Source organism: Liolophura sinensis, chromosome 10 (genome assembly GCF_032854445.1).
Source record: "Liolophura sinensis isolate JHLJ2023 chromosome 10, CUHK_Ljap_v2, whole genome shotgun sequence".
NCBI classification, from domain to species: domain Eukaryota; kingdom Metazoa; phylum Mollusca; class Polyplacophora; order Chitonida; family Chitonidae; genus Liolophura; species Liolophura sinensis.
The window spans coordinates 5,529,351-5,550,239 of record NC_088304.1 but is presented as its reverse complement, the minus strand read 5'-3'; the positions used below and the strand labels follow the sequence as shown (position 1 = coordinate 5,550,239).

At 40.9% G+C, this 20,889-nt stretch overlaps 1 protein-coding gene across 1 annotated transcript in view; it reads left to right on the top strand.

Annotated features, from left to right (window-relative positions):
- Positions 1 to 20,889, top strand: part of LOC135476128 (pre-mRNA-processing-splicing factor 8) — a 39,412-nt gene that overhangs the window by 16,213 nt on the left and 2,310 nt on the right. Inside the window, exons 20-41 of the mRNA XM_064756040.1 lie at positions 529 to 716; positions 1,630 to 1,794; positions 2,132 to 2,205; positions 4,676 to 4,822; positions 5,298 to 5,508; positions 6,057 to 6,173; positions 6,729 to 7,063; positions 9,818 to 9,910; positions 10,466 to 10,601; positions 11,501 to 11,670; positions 12,021 to 12,150; positions 12,774 to 12,920; positions 13,416 to 13,576; positions 13,823 to 14,014; positions 14,579 to 14,816; positions 15,287 to 15,415; positions 16,216 to 16,404; positions 17,014 to 17,112; positions 18,145 to 18,338; positions 18,866 to 19,247; positions 19,531 to 19,671; positions 20,289 to 20,428. Coding sequence (XP_064612110.1) covers positions 529 to 716; positions 1,630 to 1,794; positions 2,132 to 2,205; positions 4,676 to 4,822; positions 5,298 to 5,508; positions 6,057 to 6,173; positions 6,729 to 7,063; positions 9,818 to 9,910; positions 10,466 to 10,601; positions 11,501 to 11,670; positions 12,021 to 12,150; positions 12,774 to 12,920; positions 13,416 to 13,576; positions 13,823 to 14,014; positions 14,579 to 14,816; positions 15,287 to 15,415; positions 16,216 to 16,404; positions 17,014 to 17,112; positions 18,145 to 18,338; positions 18,866 to 19,247; positions 19,531 to 19,671; positions 20,289 to 20,428 — 3,778 coding nt within the window. The remainder of the gene's footprint in view (positions 1 to 528; positions 717 to 1,629; positions 1,795 to 2,131; positions 2,206 to 4,675; positions 4,823 to 5,297; positions 5,509 to 6,056; positions 6,174 to 6,728; positions 7,064 to 9,817; positions 9,911 to 10,465; positions 10,602 to 11,500; positions 11,671 to 12,020; positions 12,151 to 12,773; positions 12,921 to 13,415; positions 13,577 to 13,822; positions 14,015 to 14,578; positions 14,817 to 15,286; positions 15,416 to 16,215; positions 16,405 to 17,013; positions 17,113 to 18,144; positions 18,339 to 18,865; positions 19,248 to 19,530; positions 19,672 to 20,288; positions 20,429 to 20,889) is intronic.

The window sequence follows — 20,889 nt, the reverse complement described above, 5'->3', positions numbered from 1 at the left end:
TACCAAATAATCCACTAGGGGGGCTTCTGTGGCCAAGATTTTAGGGCACGGCAGTGCAATAACCCAGATGCCTCTCACCAATTCTGTTGCTTTGAGTTCAAGTCCAGCTCTTTGCTGGCTTCCTCTGCGGCTGTATGTGGGAAGGTCTGCCAGCAATCTGCGGATGGTCTTGGGTTTCCCCCGTGCTCTGCCCGGCTTCCACCCACCATAATGCTGGTTGTTGTCGTATAAGTGAAATATTCCTGAGTACAGCGTAGAAGACCATTCAAATAAATAAATAAATCCATACAATCCTCGAACGGCCTCTTTAATATCGATAGCACTCGCAGAATCGGACAAATTGGCCATGGACAGAAGTTTAGGTCAATTACAGTGTCCAGAGACTTACAATGTCCAGAGCCTGCTGTACTAGCCAGAGCCTGATTCAAGGTTGCAATCCGACTGGTCAGGGAGTGACTATCTGTTGAAAGAACAATGAGCGTGTGCTTGTGTGGGTATTGATGAACTTTCCCTCTGTCTTCCCGCCAGGTATCAACAACCTACAGGATGTGTGGGACACAAGTGAGGGTGAATGCAACGTCATGCTGGAGTCCAAGTACGAGAAGATGTACGAGAAGATTGACCTGACCCTCCTCAACAGGCTGCTGCGACTCATCGTCGATCACAATATCGCTGATTACATGACAGCCAAAAACAACGTCGTCATCAACTACAAGGTGAGAGGCCCTTCGTTATAAGCTACGTCGTGTTAGCTGAAAGGTAGATGTCATCAACTACAAGGTGAGAGATCCTTCGTTATAAGCTACGTCAGTGTTAGCGAAAAGGTAGGAGATGTCATCAACTACAAGGTGAGAGACCCTTCGTTATAAGCTACGTCGTGTTAGCTAAAATGTAGATGTCATCAACTACAAGGTGAGAGATCCTTCGTTATAAGCTACGTCAGTGTTAGCTGAAAGGTAGATGTCATCAACTACAAGGTGAGAGACCCTTCGTTATAAGCTACGTCATGTTAGCGAAAAGGTAGATGTCATCTACTACAAGGTGAGAGACCCTTCGTTATAAGCTGCGTCAGTGTTAGCTAAAAGGTAAAGAGATGTCATCAGCTACAAGGTGAGAGACCCTTCGTTATAAGCTACATCAGTGTTAGCGAAAAGGTAAGAGATGTCATCAACTACAAGGTGAGAGACCCTTCGTTATAAGCTACGGAGTATGAAGCATGTCATTGTTAACTAAAAGGTAAGAGTACAAGGTGAGAGACGTTTCATCTTTAACTAAAGGTAACAGAAGTTATTAATTACAAAGAAAGATACGAGTATGGCGTAAAATGTCGATTCAAATGAATATTTGGCAAGGTGTTTTTGTGCCATTCTTCTATATTCTATCGCTTGTAAATTGATCAAATTACTGAAATAAACATCAAAATGATTTGCAAAGCCAGCAAATTCAAAAGAATTCAGGGTTTATTGATTTTTTGTAGGACGTCCTCATAATAGTCATTTGGGATGTAAGAAGATTTCAGATGTGCCGTTCTACATTGACAAATAACCAGCTCCGTGCAAATAACAACTAGATTTACACCTGTTAATGACGTCGTCAGTTTTATGAACTGTTATATGATTTCTGCTGTAGGACATGAACCACACCAACTCGTACGGGATAATCCGAGGCTTGCAATTCGCCTCATTTGTTGTCCAGTTCTATGGGTTAGTGATGGACTTGCTGGTGTTAGGTCTGAACAGAGCCAGCGAGATGTCTGGGCCTCCCCAGATGCCTAACGACTTTCTCACCTTTCAGGTAAGTCATGAGTAAGTTCAGCCGTAGAGTTGATTTTTTAGGTAATCATTTTGACTGATTACCACAATTATTTTGTAAATAATTAAGCTGCCAAATGAAGTTATGAATCGGTGGCACAATGTGTTAAACACATATATTTTAAATATCATATTGAGTTTGTTGTCGTCTGTGAGCTTTTTTATCGTTTATTATCTTGTCAGTTGCCATTTTAACATTAATGTCGTTTTAAGAGAGAAAAAGAAAAGGAAATAAATGTATGAATTTTCGTGACATTGGCTCCAGAGTAGTATCACCGATGCATGAAAAAAGTCATGATGTTCCATTTATTGTGTTACAGGATGTGGCCACAGAGTCTGCGCATCCCATTCGACTCTACTCCCGCTATATTGACAGGATCCACATGTTCTTCAGGTAAGATATTTTCAGGCAGAGGTGAATCTTTATGTTGTGAGAATCATTAAGTAACAAGTGGACCATATTAGTTGTATGAGAACGTCCAGTTTGTGCGACAACTCCAGATCAAGGTTTTCAGTTGTATCAGAACGTCCAGTTTGTACAACACCTCCAGATCGAGGTTTTCAGTTGTATGAGAACGTCCAGTTTGTGCGATGCATCCAGATCGAGGTTTTCAGTTGTATGAGAGCCTCCGGTATGTGCGACACCTCCAGATCGAGGTTTTCAGTTGTGTGAGAACGTCCAGTTTGTGCGACGCCTCCAGATCGAGGTTTTCAGTTGTATGAGAGCGTCCGGTTTGTGTGACACCTCCAGATCGAGGTTTTCAGTTGTATGAGAACGTCCAGTTTGTGCGACACCTCCAGATCGAGGTTTTCAGTTGTGTGAGAACGTCCAGTTTGTGCGACACCTCCAGATCGAGGTTTTCAGTTGTATGAGAGCGTCCGGTTTGTGTGACACCTCCAGATCAAGGTTTTCAGTTGTATGAGAACGTCCAGTTTGTGCGACACCTCCAGATCGAGGTTTTCAGTTGTGTGAGAATGTCCAGTTTGTGCGATGCCTCCAAATTGAGGTTTTCAGTTGTATGAGAATGTCCAGTTTGTGCGATGCATCCAGATCCAGGTTTTCAGGTGTGTTAGAACGTCCAGTTTGTGCGACGCCTCCGGATCCAGGTTTTCAGGTGTATGAAAACGTCCGGTTTGTGCGATGCATCCAGATCGAGGTTTTCAGTTGTGTGAGAACGTCCAGTTTGTGCGACGCCTCCGGATCCAGGTTTTCAGGTGTATGAAAACGTCCGGTTTGTGCGACGCATCCAGATCGAGGTTTTCAGTTGTATGAGAATGTCCAGTTTGTGCGACGCCTCCAGATCGAGGTTTTCAGTTGTATGAGAACGTCCGGTTTGTGCGACGCCTCCAGATCGAGGTTTTCAGTTGTATGAGAACGTCCGGTTTGTGCGACGCCTCCAGATCGAGGTTTCCAGTTGTATGAGAATGTCCAGTTTGTGCGACGCCTCCAGATCAAGGTTTTCAGTTGTATGAGAACGTCCAGTTTGTGCGACACCTCCAGATCAAGGTTTTCAGTTGTATGAGAATGTCCAGTTTGTGCGATGCCTCCAGATCCAGGTTTTCAGGTGTGTGAGAATGTCCGGTTTGTGCGACGCCTCCAGATCCAGGTTTTCAGTTGTGTGAGAACGTCCAATTTGTGCGACGCCTCCAGATCAAGGTTTTCAGTTGTATGAGAACGTCCAATTTGTGCTACGCCTCCAGATCAAGGTTTTCAGTTGTATGAGAATGTCCAGTTTGTGCGATGCCTCCAGATCGAGGTTTTCAGTTGTATGAGAATGTCCAGTTTGTGCGATGCCTCCAGATCGAGGTTTTCAGGTGTGTGAGAATGTCCAGTTTGTGCGACGCCTCCAGATCGAGGTTTTCAGGTGTGTGAGAATGTCCAGTTTGTGCGACGCCTCCAGATCGAGGTTTTCAGTTGTGTGAGAACGTCCAGTTTGTGCGACGCCTCCAGATCAAGGTTTTCAGTTGTGTGAGAATGTCCAGTTTGTGCGATGCCTCCAGATCGAGGTTTTCAGTTGTATGAGAATGTCCAGTTTGTGCGATGCCTCCAGATCGAGGTTTTCAGTTGTATGAGAATGTCCAGTTTGTGCGATGCATCCAGATCGAGGTTTTCAGTTGTGTGAGAACGTCCAGTTTGTGCGATCCCTTCAGATACCTGTATGTAGTGAATTGTGTTGCTCAGAATATTGAGGGTTAAGTCAGTGTGTTTTTGCATAGTGTACTCGAGTATCTCCAGGATTATCTTTTTGAAATTTAGACTGATGCATGATGTTACCTTATTTCTTCTAACTTTTAGGACAGATGTTAGTTCTACAGAAAGCAAAGAATTTTACATTTCTCACCTAGTTTTTTTGAGAAGTAAAGATATGAATATGTGGTTCATGAGATGGACTAACCATGTGAAAAACAATGTTATAGTTACATGTGTATTGGCTAAAAAAGAGTGTTTCCAAGGGTATTCTCTCTAGGAAATCAAGACTAAGAAAAGAAAAATTGTCAGCTGTTTTTTTGGTGATGCTGTAAAGTTTTTATATACTGTAAATTGTCAACATTTTCAGACCCTAAAGCACTTTTATCAGGGGAATTTATGCATTTAATTGTTACGAAAATGATGCAAAAATGATTTGTTTGTGTGCAATAAAGATGCAAGCTTCATAAAACTGTGCAGATTAGTTCTCTCAACCATATAATTCTCTCAAAATTTTCCAAAATATTTGTTGCAGGGGTTGTTGAAAATGTTGAAGAATTAGGAGGTATCCATGTAAATCAAGTCATATTAATTGCATAGGTTACTGTAAAGATTCTACTTTTTACCTTGTCACCAATTCCAGCCGTCTTTACCTCCTGTGTTGTATGTTTCTCAGGTTTTCAGCAGAGGATGCCCGTGACCTGATCCAACGTTACCTCACTGAACACCCCGACCCTAACAATGAAAACATCGTGGGCTACAACAACAAAAAGTGCTGGCCTCGTGACTCTCGCATGAGGCTGATGAAACATGATGTCAATCTGTGAGTTCACGGCCATGCCATACATGGCGCTGGCTGACTAGTACAGTTCCATTTCAGAACAGCATTATTGGATATCAGTTACATCCTCATTGAGAGCATCTTTATGCATGAATGTGGCATACTTTCGTGCGACCAACAGGTTGTCCCAAATACCCACTATACAAAAAATAATTTTCAAATGTCTTTTAGTGAAGAACATATACAGATAACTTTTCCCAGCCTTTCATGCAAGCATCATTATTATGTGGTCTCCCTTGTGAGTAAAGGATCCTTTCCCCACTGTATGTAGGTGGGGATCTCCTGGGGGAGTTACGTTTTATAGTCACATTTAGAGCCTTCAGTGCATTTTACATGATTTTGGATGACTTTGTCCCAGTTCTTCCGTTCTCCTTGAGACAGTTTGTCAGTGGAGCTTTGTGAAGTGCATTGCTCTTTTCTATATTTAAAAACATTTCTTCATGACGTCTATTTACAGTGGACGTGCTGTGTTTTGGGACATCAAGAACCGGCTGCCTCGCTCGGTGACAACCATCCAATGGGAAAACAGCTTTGTGTCGGTGTACAGTAAGGACAACCCTAACCTGTTGTTTAACATGTGCGGTTTTGAGTGCCGTATCTTACCCAAGATCCGAACAATGCATGAAGAGTTCACACACAGGGATGGGGTCTGGAACCTTCAGAACGAGGTAAGCTGGGGGAAGCCTCAAGGGGAAGATTCTAATAAGTGCAAACTCACAATGGCTAAGACATTCCGCAAAGAGCCTGTGTTGTCGTATTGTCAAGCTTCTCAGCTAAAAATGTATTCTGGATGTGGAGACAGTATGTGTGAGGTTTTGCCAGTGTTTTATAAAATGTCTATATAATCTTAAATATCCAGTCCCGAAAATAGCCCAGAAATGTATGTAAAGGAAGAAAAAAAAAGATACCAGTAGATAATTCTGACATGAAAGTTGCAAATTGCTTCGATGATGACAATGGAATTACCGATTGAATGTAATGAAACCACAACAGCGGCAATATTTTCTGAGAAGCAGTCTTTAGTGCTGTTCACAAGCTTAATATAATACATTTGATTTTGGATTGTCTTTAATTGAGTATTGAGAACAAACAAATTATGTTTTCTTAGTAACTGCATCTCTTTTCAAGATAACCCACTTTGTTTTATTGGTTATAGTGTTTGTTTTTTTTTTACCTTCACCTCCTAACCTGTGACCTTTCTTTGACTGTTACCCAGGTAACCAAGGAGAGAACGGCCCAGTGTTTCCTCCGTGTGGACGACGAGTCTATGGGACGATTTCACAACCGTGTGCGACAGATTCTCATGGCCTCTGGATCCACCACATTCACCAAGGTACTGTACTTGTCACTGCCCATCCGTTCAGGTTTTTGTACCCAGGAGTTGCTGGACGATTGCTTTGGCTTTATTCACGCTCTACTCCATTTTGCTGCTCTGGAATATAGAATCAAATAAAAGTAGTAAAAAAATAAATATGCGCTTTTGATTTTGCTTTGGAACATCCATTCATGGAACATCCATTCATGGAACATCCATTCATGGAACTTCTGAGTACTTGGTTAGTGTATTAATGACAGCCTTCCTTCAGTGATGACAATGGAATTACCGATTGATGTAAATGAAACCACAACAGCGGCAATATCTTCTGAGAAGAGTGGCTGTTCTGAAAATGAGAGTGCACATTAAAAGGTTTATTGTATTTGATCTACTACCTGTGGGTGGTTGCAGGTTTAGCCTGGTTTCATCCCACCATAATGCTAACCATCAATCAATACCAATCAAATTAATCAATAATTGATCTAAAGTTTTGCCCCTGATTAAGTTACACATATGTCCTAATAGTGAGAAATCTGTTGATCTTAGAAACTTTTGTCTACTTCCCATCCATAGATCGTGAACAAATGGAACACAGCTCTGATTGGCCTGATGACATACTTCCGCGAGGCGGTGGTTAACACCCAAGACCTGCTCGATCTTCTCGTCAAGTGTGAGAACAAAATCCAAACCAGGATCAAGATTGGCCTCAACTCTAAGATGCCCAGTCGTTTCCCTCCTGTGGTATTCTACACGCCCAAGGAGCTGGGAGGACTGGGCATGTTGTCTATGGGTCATGTGCTCATCCCGCAGTCGGACTTACGCTGGTCGAAACAGACAGACGTGGGCATCACTCATTTCAGGTCTGGCATGAGCCATGACGAGGATCAGCTGATTCCTAATCTCTACAGGTAAGGTTTTATACAGTGTCCACTTCATGCTTTGGCCATTTGCTCGCCAACCTTAGTATTCTGTGTTTGTCTCCTGTTCCTATCTTGTCAAGATGTGGTTCAAGTAAAAGGACCTTTATTAAGAAATGAAGAACTTTTTGGAGAATATTTTACAACTTTTTTACTTTCATTTTTCCATATTTCTTTGAGTATTTGTACCTTGTGAATATGCGATTCAGTTGAGTCAATAATTTTATTGAAGAATTATTGAATTAAAATGGACTATTGAGGAATAATTTTCAGCATACACTGTATTTCCATAGCTTAGAACATTAATTACAGTGAAAAACATAATTCGACAGGGAGAATTTAAATTTGATTTGGCCATCATTTTTATTAGTAATGCATGAATTCACTTTGGTAACATTGATAAAGTAAAGGAAAAAGTTAGATCCACAGCACAATAGCATATGTGTATTTGTTGTCTAGTCTATTAAAGGAGAAGAAAATTTTAAAAAATGACACTATAGGCTGAAAAGAGCACATTTTTTTCTATCTGGTGATATCTACGTCCAACATTCCGGTTTCCCGACCGTCAAACGGAAAACGAACTGTACTGTTTGCTACCTTCTGGGAAGAGGAGTTTTACCGGAAATGTACAAATTGCACTGTGGCGGTTTCCAACAGAAATTCTTCTCCTAACACAAAAGACTTCAGGACTAGTTCTTTATCAAAATGGAGTTGCCCACAGCAGATTTTGGCACTGACTTTATTTATAATTTATCAACTTGAGGTGCATGTTAGAATTTTTTTTATGGCATGCACCTGCAAGGAAATGCATACTCTTTTCAATGGTATTTGTTTGATATTTAAATTTTCTTCTCCTTTAAATTTTACTAAGATTATTTCAGTGAAGTCATAAAACAATTACCCAGATAACAGGCAGGGGAAAATGATGAGTCAAAATAGCTTTGTTGCATGTCAGTGTTGAGTTGCTTCAGTGATGAGTGAAAACTCCATTGATTTAGGATGATGAAGCAGCTGTTTTACAGATACCAGTTGCTATACTGAGAAGGTTTTCACTTTCTGAGAAGCAGTGAAGTGGGAGAAATCTGTACAAAGTCTTACAAGTTTGCCACTGTCCTTAGTTAGGTTTCTGTGTAAGCTCAGCGTACACAAGAGTTTTTTGCGGAGTTTGTCCCAGTCGCTGATGCATGGCTGTTCGACTTTGTATTGATTTGTTTGATTGGTGTTCTACACCGTACTCAAGAATATTTCATTTATATGGCGGTGGCCCGGGGTAAACCCACAGCCATCCTCAGGTTGCTGGCATACCTTCCCGCGACTTTGCTTTCCCCAGCCTGGTTTCCTGCCACCATAATACTGGCTGTCGTCGTCTAAGTGAAATATTCATGATTATTGTGTAAAAAACTAATAAAATATATAAATTATTTATTGGGACTTGTTCAGTACATCAGTAAACAATTATGAAATAATTTAACAAAAAAAAAAAGACAAATTTAACATTGCAGCATTGTAAAGTTTGTTTGTCAGGGGGGAAATAAGACTTGGACCTTTATAGTGCTGTTTGTGTATGGACCAGAAACAAGGGACCTAGGAGCCTGTAACCATTGCGTTCGTGCTAGCATCCTCTCTGGTCGTGGGTTTTTCCACACGGCTTTGCTAAGTTTGCGTTCACCATAATGCTAGTCGCTGCAGTATAAGTGAAATATTCTTGAGTACAGCGTAAAACACCAGTCAAATAAGAAAAACAGGGTCACGAAGTTGTTGGTTTCACCACCACCCCCTCCCCGGCCTCCCACCCCCATTTACCAACTCATTTGCTCCCTCTGTTGCTTCAGTGATGAGGAAAAACCACATGCATGATGTATGATGATCTGGGCAGCTGCTTTTTTCAGATACCAGCTGCCATGTTAGACTATTTCACTTCTGAGAAGCAATGTAATGAATGATGGGCCAATGTCAGGGTAGGCCGTGATCTAGTGGTTAAGGGCGCTTGCTAGGACACATGAGGTGCTAGCTAGGACACATGAGGTGCTTGCTAAGATACATGAGGTGCATACTAGGACACGGGTAAAGGCTCAAACCCAATCTTGGACAGAGAATTTATGGAGCAGTCGATGATACTGCTGTTTACGCAGTCTAACATTTGTTGGAGACCACCTGTGCGGTTTGCAAACCTCCGCATATCGCATATCTTAACATCATTGCTGGGTATGTTAGTCCATGTAACTTGCCAACCATCAGTGGATTAAACCAGGCACTCTCGTTTTCTCCACTCCGATAACAGATTGCAGTTGTGTACCTGAAAAATTCACTGTGGTGTATCTAGCTGCTACTGTAAGTTTTGGAGCGTAACACTTGTGCTGTGTTAGCGTCCAATGGTTTCAGTACCACCATCACCGTTCCCCTTCCATGCACGCCCACCAGACACACCCCGACCCCCACCCCAAGCCCCACCGCTCTACCACAAGCCCCACCCCTCTGTTGCTTCAGTGATGAGGAAAAACCATTTCCATGATTCTTGATGATTTGGGCAGCTGCTATATCAGATACCAGCTGCCATCTTAGACTTTTTCACTCCTGAGAAGCAGTTTATGACCAGTTGATGTCATATTAACAAAAAAAATCCCTCTCTAAGGCTGGGATTAAACCATCACCATTTGCATCAGTCGTGTTAACCAGGTGGATTTAATCCACCCCCTGATTTTACTAGATGTGCATCTGTAAGTTTATGGCTGTTTCTGTTAACAGGTACATCATGCCGTGGGAGAGTGAGTTCATCGACTCTCAGAGGGTCTGGGCTGAGTACGCCCTGAAGAGACAGGAGGCCAACGCCCAGAACAGGTGTGGTGTTTGTTTTTACAACAGTTCTACCTGCCTGTTTTAAAATAATATTACCTTATTCTAGAACAATACTACCTTCTTCTGGAACAGTTTTTCCTGTTTTTTTAAACAATACTACCTGATTCTAGAACAATACAACCACTCTATTGTATACTAAGGCCACACCAGTTCTAATGGTTTTACAAGCAAAATAAGTAGGGGGTTTTCAGTGTTGGAGGAATGAATGAATGATAATGGCTTAATGCCACACCAGCAATTTTCCAGGGAGCAGTACTGGGGAGAGTATAAACATTAAAATAAAACTTGAACATCATCTAATTTCTGGAAAATGTAGACTATCCAGGCAATTTTCTGGTCAGACAAACTAAAATGGTGGATTATCAGTTATATTTTTATTCCTGTATTAGATTTTTTAGTGTGGACCCATGAAATACAGCATAAAATTGATGTGACCTAACACACTGAAAACCCAAAGCACACTTGCAAACCGCCTGTATTGAACTGAAAAGAAGTGAAACAGGTGTATAGCTTGCCGTGTGTGTTGTATTTTTATAGGCGCCTGACCCTAGAGGACCTTGAAGACAGTTGGGACAGAGGAATCCCTCGTATCAACACCCTGTTCCAGAAGGATCGCCATACCCTGGCCTATGACAAGGGCTGGAGGGTACGCACAGACTTCAAACAGTACCAGGTAAAAACTGAACTCTAATTAATCTACTCAAACAGAGAGGGGGAAACAGGTGGAGTCTTACTCCCGTCAGTGTATTGTATTTTAAAGTTGTTTCAGTGGAGAAAATATTTTTCCTTTGTGATTGTGATAAAATATCAAAAAATTATTTTTATTAATGCCTTGAAGACTTTGTTTAGTCATGAAAGAATATGACACAAGTTCACAAAATTGAATAGTGGCTGCTCCAGTAACTTGGCAACATTAGGAATTTGATTTCATTTATTTGGTTAATGATATGCTCCTCTTCAGAGGTGCAGATGGGATCCATGATAAATTTATTAATATTCTGGATACTATAGGCACAGAAAAAGCTGCCACATTTTTCTACGTTAAATCTTTTCATAGCCTAGTTGTTAGCATGCTGCACTTGGATACTGTAAGCAAAAGGTTATGCTGAGTGAAAAATACAGTAAACTGATAGTAAACATTAAACTGATACTCACATATAGTAACCGGCCCCGCTAGCACAGTTGGTAGAGTGTCTGCTTCGGGAACGGTGGATCCAGGTTCAACCTTGGATCGAGTCACACCTAAGACTTTGAAAGAGGAAGTTGCAGCTTCCTCGCGTGGCATTCAGCAGGAAGGGGATAGTACTACAACTGGTTGACCCATATCAGTATAATGGCTCGGGCAGGGCGGCTTACATGCCTTCGGTAAGTCGTCTTGGTGAAGCAGCACTAGATAAAAGAGCGGTGGAAATCTGCCCTGCAACAAGGAGGCACGTTACATGCATTCTAAGGATTCCTTCGTCGTTGAAAAATAGACTGAAAAATTGTTAAGTATGACGTTAAACCCCAAGCACTCACTCACTCACTCACATATAGTACATTGGGTAAAGATTTGTCTGCTTCCATTGACAGGTGTTGAAGCAGAATCCGTTTTGGTGGACTCACCAGCGCCATGACGGCAAGCTTTGGAATCTGAACAACTACCGTACGGACATGATACAGGCCCTGGGAGGTGTGGAGGGAATCCTGGAACACACTCTGTTCAAGGGCACCTACTTCCCCACATGGGAGGGTCTGTTCTGGTATGTGCCACTCTCTGTCACCTTGTCTCACTTCAGTGTACAACAACTTTGTGGTGTGAGATGTCATGGAATATCAGTCAGATAAATAAATATTATAAACAAAAAAGTATTTGTGTTTTTGTTCTAGAATTAGTTATTACACATTGCAGCGTTGCTTAAATAATTTCATTTAGCCTAGGAAAGCTTTGAAATAACAGAAACTTTGTGAGTTTTGTTTATAAACAGATATTTTTAGTTTGTTTTTTTTTTAGGGCCTTACGTTTCTTGGTTGAAGTATTTAGTCACGTGAAACTTAATTGCAATGACCCATACTGTTAAGTGAGATTTCATGGCCGTTGATGTTGTAACAGGGAGAAGGCAAGTGGATTTGAGGAGTCCATGAAGTACAAGAAACTGACCAATGCGCAGAGATCCGGTCTGAACCAGATCCCCAACCGCCGCTTCACCCTGTGGTGGTCACCCACTATCAACAGAGCTAATGTAAGCACCAACAATCAGGGGAAAAAATCCTCACTGGTACATCTGGTTAAAAGCATTATTCTAGCCACATATCATCAGCTTGTGAAGGCAGTAACAGAGTCACAGTTTGTTTTACAAAGCTGTCAAGGCGCTGCCTCATGCACATTTACCATGGTTACGTATAATATTACTGGTACAGTTTGAGACTGCTTGGTTAAACAGGCCCCAGGAAAGTGAATCAAACTTCTCTGTGACCAGTACCAATTCTGCTTGTTCTTTACAATTATATTATTGTTTACTCTCAACTAATCATATTTCCCTGGGCAGTCAAGCTATCATATTTCCCTCTGCTCTCATCGAATAATATTTCCCTGTGTTCTCAACCATGATATTTCCCTGTTGTCTCAACCAATCATATTTCCTTGTGCTCTCAACCAATCATATTTCTGTGTGATGTCAACCAATCATGTTTCCCTGTGCTCTCATCCCATGATGTTTCCCTGTGCTCTAAACCATCATGTTCCCCTGTGCTACCAACCAATAATATTTCCTTGTTCTCTCAACCAATCATATTTCCCTGTGCTCCCAGCCAATCATATTTTCTTGTGCTGTTAACCAGTGATGTTGTTTGTCTCTCCTGGCAGGTGTATGTGGGTTTCCAGGTGCAACTTGATCTTACAGGGATCTTCATGCACGGGAAGATCCCCACCCTGAAGATCTCCCTGATACAGATCTTCCGTGCCCATTTGTGGCAGAAGATCCACGAGAGTGTGGTCATGGATCTTTGTCAGGTAAAACAACAAAAGCCATTTAGGATTATTCCTCTCTTTAATAGTGAAGATTTATGTTGAGAAGTTTCTTGTTTTGGATCTTATATTACGACGCAAGGTCCTCTCGGGCATTTTGGGCTGAGATATGGGTATGTGCTTGTCTTATAAGGTCGCTGGCTCAAATCCAGCTAGGATTTACTCCGCATTCTCTGATTTAATGTAGTAACATAATACAGGTAATACCATATGCATATGAAAATTGATCAACTGGTCATTGTCAGAAAAGTGAAACGGACAGATGTACATGTATCAGTTATTTGAGCTTGCCTTTTATAGCAAAACAAGTATCTTACCTCCAATTTACAACTACATAGTTACATTCAACTTCTGAAATTAAAATATTGGATTTTAAAATGAGCAGTATTTTTTTTCCTTATGCCTGCCCCTACATCAACTAATAAATCTTGTCAGCTTGCTGTGTCACTGACTATCTCTTATATTTGATGTTGTGTTCAGGTTTTTGACCAGGAATTAGATGCTTTGGAGATCGAAACCGTCCAGAAAGAGACCATCCATCCGAGGAAGTCGTACAAGATGAACAGCTCGTGTGCTGACATCCTCTTGTTTGCTGCCTACAAGTGGAATGTCTCCAGGCCTTCCCTGCTTGCAGACTCTAAGTATGTGTGAAATATGCAGAAAATTGAAACAGAAAGGGCAATTTTGCTTTTGTACTATGTAAAATTAGCATTTTTTTGTTTTTTTTTTTGTTTTTGGCTACTGGACAAAAATTTGTGTTCATACTGCCAGTAATAGAGTGGCAGAAAATTGAAACAGAAAGGGCAATTTTGCTTTTGTACTACGTAAAATTAGCTTTTCTTTAAATTCATTAAGGCATTTTCTAACAAAATTGTTGATTCCCACAGGGATGTGATGGACAGTGCTACCACACAGAAGTACTGGATCGATGTCCAGCTAAGGTGGGGTGACTATGACTCGCACGACATCGAGCGCTACGCCCGGGCCAAGTTCCTGGACTACACCACAGATAACATGAGTATCTACCCCTCCCCCACGGGGGTGCTGATTGCCATTGACCTGGCCTATAACTTACACAGGTGAGACTGGGGGGCTGGATGGGAAACTGATCATATCTTTGAGGGATTCTTTGTTATCTCTCCACCAGTTTTTCTGTAAATATCCGAGGCTGTATTTTGGGCAGCAGTATTACATGGTATTCAGTGGAATTGTGATCAGAATCCTATCAAAACTATTGTTTCCTCTAAGAATGCAAATAAATTTCTTCTGTGCCAGCCGTCATCTCTACAACTTAAGACTGGATTAATGCACTAATTTTGAAAATTCATGTCTGAGCAAATTGTATTAAGGGTTTTGTTTATTTTTTTCCCGTGCTTCAACTTCTGCTGGTCTGTCAATCTTCCATTTCTTTGCAATAGCTGTTCCACACATTGTCCAGTTGTGATAAACTTTTGTGTGCAGATTCATTTCGTGTAACCTTCAATCGGGCTCCATAACCAGCCAATCCTGTGCAAAAGTTTTGCAAATGTAACGATTTCCATGATGCTGATTGATAATAATGCTCAAGATATTAGTTTTGCGGACATGTTGATTGTTGTTCTGGGATAATATTTATTATGGCATTATTATTTATCTACTTGCAGTGCTTTTGGAAACTGGTTCCCAGGATGTAAGCCACTCATCCAGCAGGCTATGGCCAAAATCATGAAGGCTAACCCTGCCCTCTATGTGCTAAGGGAGAGAATTCGTAAGGGGCTGCAACTCTACTCCTCTGAGCCCACTGAGCCTTACTTGAGTTCCCAGAACTATGGAGAGCTCTTCTCTAACCAGATCATCTGGTTTGTGGATGACACCAATGTGTACAGGGTCACTATACATAAGGTAAATGGTGTGATAGGGGTGGTACATTCAGGTGAAAGGGCAGAAATATAAAGCTCTGGGGCAACTTTCACAAAACTTTGTGAATCACTTTTTGTAACTTTTCTCGTAAATTATGTCATCTTATGGCAGTATAACCCAGTCTGGAATATAGTTACGAGTAATATGACTAAAGAAGCTTAGTGAAAGTGTCCCCTGAAGAACAGCCTTGTTGATTATAAACCTTGGAACAGTTTGCTCAGAAGTGTTTTAAAAGTTTTTTAATTTAAGTGTTAATAAAAGCCTTTCTCCAGTACAAAATAATTGGACTTCATCCATCAAATACATGTAAGTAAATACACCTAGTTGTGGGTTTCCTCTGACCATAATGCTGGCCGCAATCATAAAAGTAAAATATTCTTGAGTAAGGCGTAAAACTCAAATGAAATAAAAAAATAAAACAGAACAGCAAAATACATATGTCTGTTTTGTAGACGTTTGAGGGTAACTTGACAACGAAGCCTATCAACGGAGCCATCTTCATCTTCAACCCGCGGACAGGCCAGCTTTTCCTGAAAATCATTCACACATCTGTCTGGGCCGGCCAGAAACGTCTGGGACAGGTAAGATAACACTGTCCACATCCTCTGGATGCGCTGAAAACAAACTTATTTCCTTTGAACTCATTATTGTCCAACCTCCCTTCCTTTGCTAAATTATTCTTTTCACAGTAGGTTGATATGCTGACATTTTTTAGTTGTTAATTCTGTTGTTTTGTTTTTTCTCACACATCTCCTACTTTGTTATTCTTGAAGACCGAGGTTCTATTTAATAAATTAAAAATTATAAATAATCTCAATGAAGATTCCAATTTTGTATACACAGACTTGAGATTTTTCCTCTCTTTTTTTAGAAGTTTTAGTTTCCTATTTATTTTCCCATTGTCTGTCTGTCTCAAGAGCTACAGCAGTAAATATTTATATTTACACCATGGTCATTATTTCTACATCCAGCTTACAAATACACTTGATGTGATGTTACAAATAGACTTGATGTGATGCTACAAATATCCTTGTGATGTGATGTTACAAATTGACTTGTGATGTGATGTTACAAATTGACTTGTGATCTGATGTTACAAATTGACTTGTGATGTGATGTCACAAATTTACTTGTGATGTTACAAATAGACTTGTGATGTGATGTCACAAATTGACTTGTGATGTTACAAATAGACTTGTGATGTGATGTTACAAATAGACTTGTGATGTCACAAATTGACTTGTGATGTGATGTTACAAATTGACTTGTGATGTTACAAATATACATCATGTTAAATATATTCTGTCCATCCTCTAAAGCTGTCACTTCTAAGAACGTGTCAAAATAACCATCTTATATATGCTGTCCTTTCCTGTCACAGTTGGCTAAGTGGAAGACAGCTGAGGAAGTAGCCGCTCTGATTCGCTCCCTGCCCGTGGAGGAACAGCCCAAACAGATCATCGTGACCCGCAAGGGTATGCTGGACCCTCTGGAAGTCCATCTGCTGGATTTCCCTAATATCGTCATCAAGGGGAGTGAACTGCAATTGCCATTCCAAGCATGTCTGAAGGTAAGACTGTCTGCAGGATTCGGCTATAAATGAGGTGGCAAAGTCACTGCCAGATGTGATATCAGGAATTGAATGTTTAGTTGTCCGCTTACTGTTGTAAATTTAGTCTCTCCGGCTGTAAGTGGGAAGGTCTGCCAGCAACCTGTGGATGGTCGTGGGTTTCTGCCGGGCTCTGCCCGGTTTCCTCCCACCATAATGCTGGCTGCCATCATATAAGTGAAATAATCTTGAGTACGACGTAAAACACCAATCAAATAAATAAATAAATAAATTTAGTCTAGATTGGGATACCCTGTTGGTTTGTATAATATTTAAGGCAGGTGAAAGTGTCATATTTTCTAATTCAGTTGAATATTATTATATATATATCAGGTAAATCAATAAAATTTGATAATTTGTAATGCTTAATATAATATTGCTTAAGTAAGGTATAACTGTTTGTACACAATGAATAATGTGTTATTAAAGGTTGAAGATAATCATGAAATTTGAGGTTAGCCATAGTAGTGGATATACAGCAAAAGTAAATAAATGGTAATGGTTGAATTCATGGAAATATTATAGTGAAAAGTATGTATGATATGGCTAATCCTTTTGTTGTTGTTGTAGGTGGAGAAGTTCGGAGACCTGATCCTGAAGGCCACAGAACCTCAGATGGTCCTGTTCAACCTGTACGATGATTGGCTGAAAACCATCTCTTCATACACTGTAAGTCAGGCTCTAGTAACACTGGTGCTGGAAGGGTGCCATTTTGTAATCTGTATTCAGCCTATATGATGATTGGCTGAAAACCATCTCCTCATACACTGTAAGTCAGGCTCTAGTAACACTGGTGCTGGAAGGGTGCCATTTTGTAATCTGTATTTGAATACTCTGTGCTCAGCCTGTACGACGATTGGCTGAAAACCATCTCCTCATACACTGTAAGTCAGGCTCTAGGAACACTGTTGCTGGAAGGGTGCCATTTTGTAATCTGTATTCAGCCTGTACGATGATTGGCTGAAAACCATCTCCTCATACACTGTAAGTCAGGCTCCAGTATGAAACACTGCTGACTAGGAAAAACTGTTTGAGCTATTCTTGAATCGACTGTAGTTTGACGTTGTTGTATCCACGCCGACACTCTGTCAGCAGGCTGAAAAGCCTGTTGTTCAGTGATGTATTATAAGTTTAAACTGGTCTAAAATGCCATGGGATTTATATTAGAGCTAAACTGGCATTAAGATTTAAATCTGCCATAAATCTCAGTACACTTTTGAACAACCAGTCCACTGAAAGAGGTCTGGAGGAAAAGTATTCTTAGAAAATATAGCCTAGTACTGCTGGCTCTGAATCAGCATTTTATGATTGTAATACTGGAGGAATGCTCTGGCTGATGAACAGTTAGTATAAATACAGAGTTCTGAGTTACCCTTTAAACCTAAGCATGAAGCAAGACTTGGCTCAGTCTCAGACTAGGCCTCCCAGCCACTTGTAATGTAGTATGCCGCTATCCCAGTCAGTTGTGTAGTCTAACATTCATTGGTGTCTAATTGGTCTCCACCAATATTGTGTGTATGTGATATGGGGAAAAGTTTGTCAGTAACTTGCCAAAGGTCTGTAGTTTACCCCCAAGCACTCGGGTTTCCTCCATTTAACCATTATCGTCTTAAGTAACAAATTCCTTAGTATAGCAGTCGAGAACAATTATAGGCGAGTAAGTACATCAAACTTGAGCAGTAAACTGATTTGATTGGACAGGCATTTTCTCGCCTGATCTTAATCTTGCGAGCCCTCCACGTGAATAATGACCGGACGAAGGTCGTGCTTAAGCCTGACAAGACGACGATCACGGAGGCTCATCACATCTGGCCGTCGCTGTCAGACGAGGAGTGGATGAAGGTTGAAATGAGGCTCAAGGATCTGATCCTCGCAGACTACGGAAAGAAAAACAAGTGAGTTTAAGGTCAAATGTACTCTCCCCACAACAAACGATTCCATTATCCAACCTATCGGTTTGATCATGCTCTGTGTGAATTCAAGGTCAAATGTACTCTCCCCACGACAAACCATTCCATTATCCAACCCATCGGTTTGATCATGCTCAGTGGAAGTACTGAAGAGAATTAGTGTATATTTTCTTGAAAAATATTAAATATATGGTATTTCCAACTTGTTTTGTATGGAAATATCGATATGGGTAATGTTTGGAGAATCTTCTATATAAAGGGGAAATCAATAAAAAAAGTGGTGAACAGTGTTTTACACATTTGTGATTATTGCTTAATGCAATTTTTGGTACAAATCAAAACTTGTAATGCTTAAATCCAGATTTTCTTTTGTTGGTTTCCGGACTAATGAGGACATTATAGCTAAACTTGCTAGCCTTTGTATTATTAATAAACAACATTTAAACACTAATTGTTCAACTGCAGTTGTTATTTTCTTGAGGGTGAAGTAATAATCTCTAATTTTCTCACAGCGTGAATGTAGCCTCTCTGACCCAGTCAGAAATCCGTGACATCATCCTGGGTATGGAAATCTCCGCGCCCTCCGCACAGAGACAACAGATTGCTGAGATTGAGAAACAGACCAAGGAACAGTCACAGCTCACTGCAACAACAACACGGACTGTTAATAAGCACGGAGACGAGATCATCACCTCGACGACCAGCAATTACGAGACCCAGACGTTCGCCTCCAAGACAGAGTGGCGCGTGAGAGCGATTTCGGCCACAAATCTTCACCTGAGAACTAATCATATTTATGTATCGTCTGACGACATCAAAGAGACTGGATATACCTACATTCTGCCAAAGAACATCCTCAAGAAATTTATTATCATATCAGACTTGAGAGCTCAGGTAAGAGAGATAACATTGCTTTGAAATTGGTAATTGCTCAATTATACTTTGATGCAAGAATCATCACATGTAGATGAGATCATTTCATATAAATCATTGTGTTATGGAACCAGGGTATCCGTTTTGTCCCATAATCTGCTTTATATAAGCCTACAAGGAACTGAAGTAGCTCTTACAGGTTTTCAGGGTTCACATTGAGAGATCAGATCAGACAAAACAAAATGCTTCTCCACAATTGTGAGTTCCCATCTGCAGAGATGTAATTGTTTCTGTGTATTGGCAGATTGCCGGTTACCTGTATGGAGTTAGCCCCCCTGACAACCCACAGGTGAAGGAGATCAGGTGTATTGTGATGGCGCCTCAGTGGGGGACCCACCAAACTGTCCACCTGCCCAATATCCTACCCGAACACGAGTACCTCAAGGTAAGAGTTTAACTGTTGTGTAGCCATGATTAAACAGGTACCTTTTCATGATTATTAAGGGTTTTCCATGATTAATTTTTTTTAATATTACTAGTTAATCAGTAGTTCTGAAGAAATTGTGTATCGTACCTTGATTTTTTGAAGAATGACATTTTGATATGGGGTTTAATATCATTATTAAACTAAGTGACTTCATACTTCTGTATGTCTCTCAGATAAGCTAGTCTTTAGTTCTGTTGTGTGGAGAAAAGAGTCACAATAATGGTGTGTTTAGCTACCGACAGGCATAGTAATGGAATTAGCGGGTGGTAAGGGAGTTAAACATGATAAGTTTTAGCAATGAAAGGTGAGTGATCACTTGTGCTCATCTTGTTCTCACCTGGTTTAAAATTTAGCACTCTGTCTATTTGCCATAAAAAAGTTATTTGTGCATCAGTTTATCGTCTGATTTACTCGCCTAATGCTCATGCTCAAAATGGCAGGAAGGAGAGTGAAAAAGTGCTTTCCAGTTTTTTTCTCTTGGTACATCATGTGACTATTTCTCTCATGCCCTGGGCACAGGGTGGGATATACCAAGGTGGACCAATAAGCACATGCTCCTTGTTTCTTGTCCACAGGAGATGGAACCCCTAGGCTGGGTACACACTCAACCCAATGAGCTACCCCAGCTCTCCCCGCAGGACATCACTACCCATGCTAAAATCATGTCTGACAACCCTGTGTGGGACGGGGAGAAGACAGTCATCATCACCTGCAGGTAACACGCACATGCGCACACCTGAGAGATGGTTGACAAAGCCATAGCTGGCTGATTACAGCCGATTGGCTCTTGACCATTGATGCAACCGCTTCAAAACCAGCTCTAGCAGGTTAATCAGTGGTGCATGGTCACATTAGCAGACCAAAAAATGCTTCACCATGACATTAAACATCAAATAAATAAATAGTACTGTGTAGCTAATGATTCTGGTTTTTCAGCATAAACCAAAGAGGATAGGTCAAGGAACTGTTCACCCCAAGCATTCATTCAATCGAAGGACTGCCCGGGCTATTGTGCGTATCATTGGTCAGGATTTAGTGTCCTTCAAGGTGTCATTTTTGGTGTCTTCTGTATGATGCTTCAGTGAAGCAGCATGGCTTAAGTGATGTGGACTATGATTATAGCCAAACCATTGAGCAAAGTCAGATGCTACACCGTGTCTGCCCTGCATCAATATG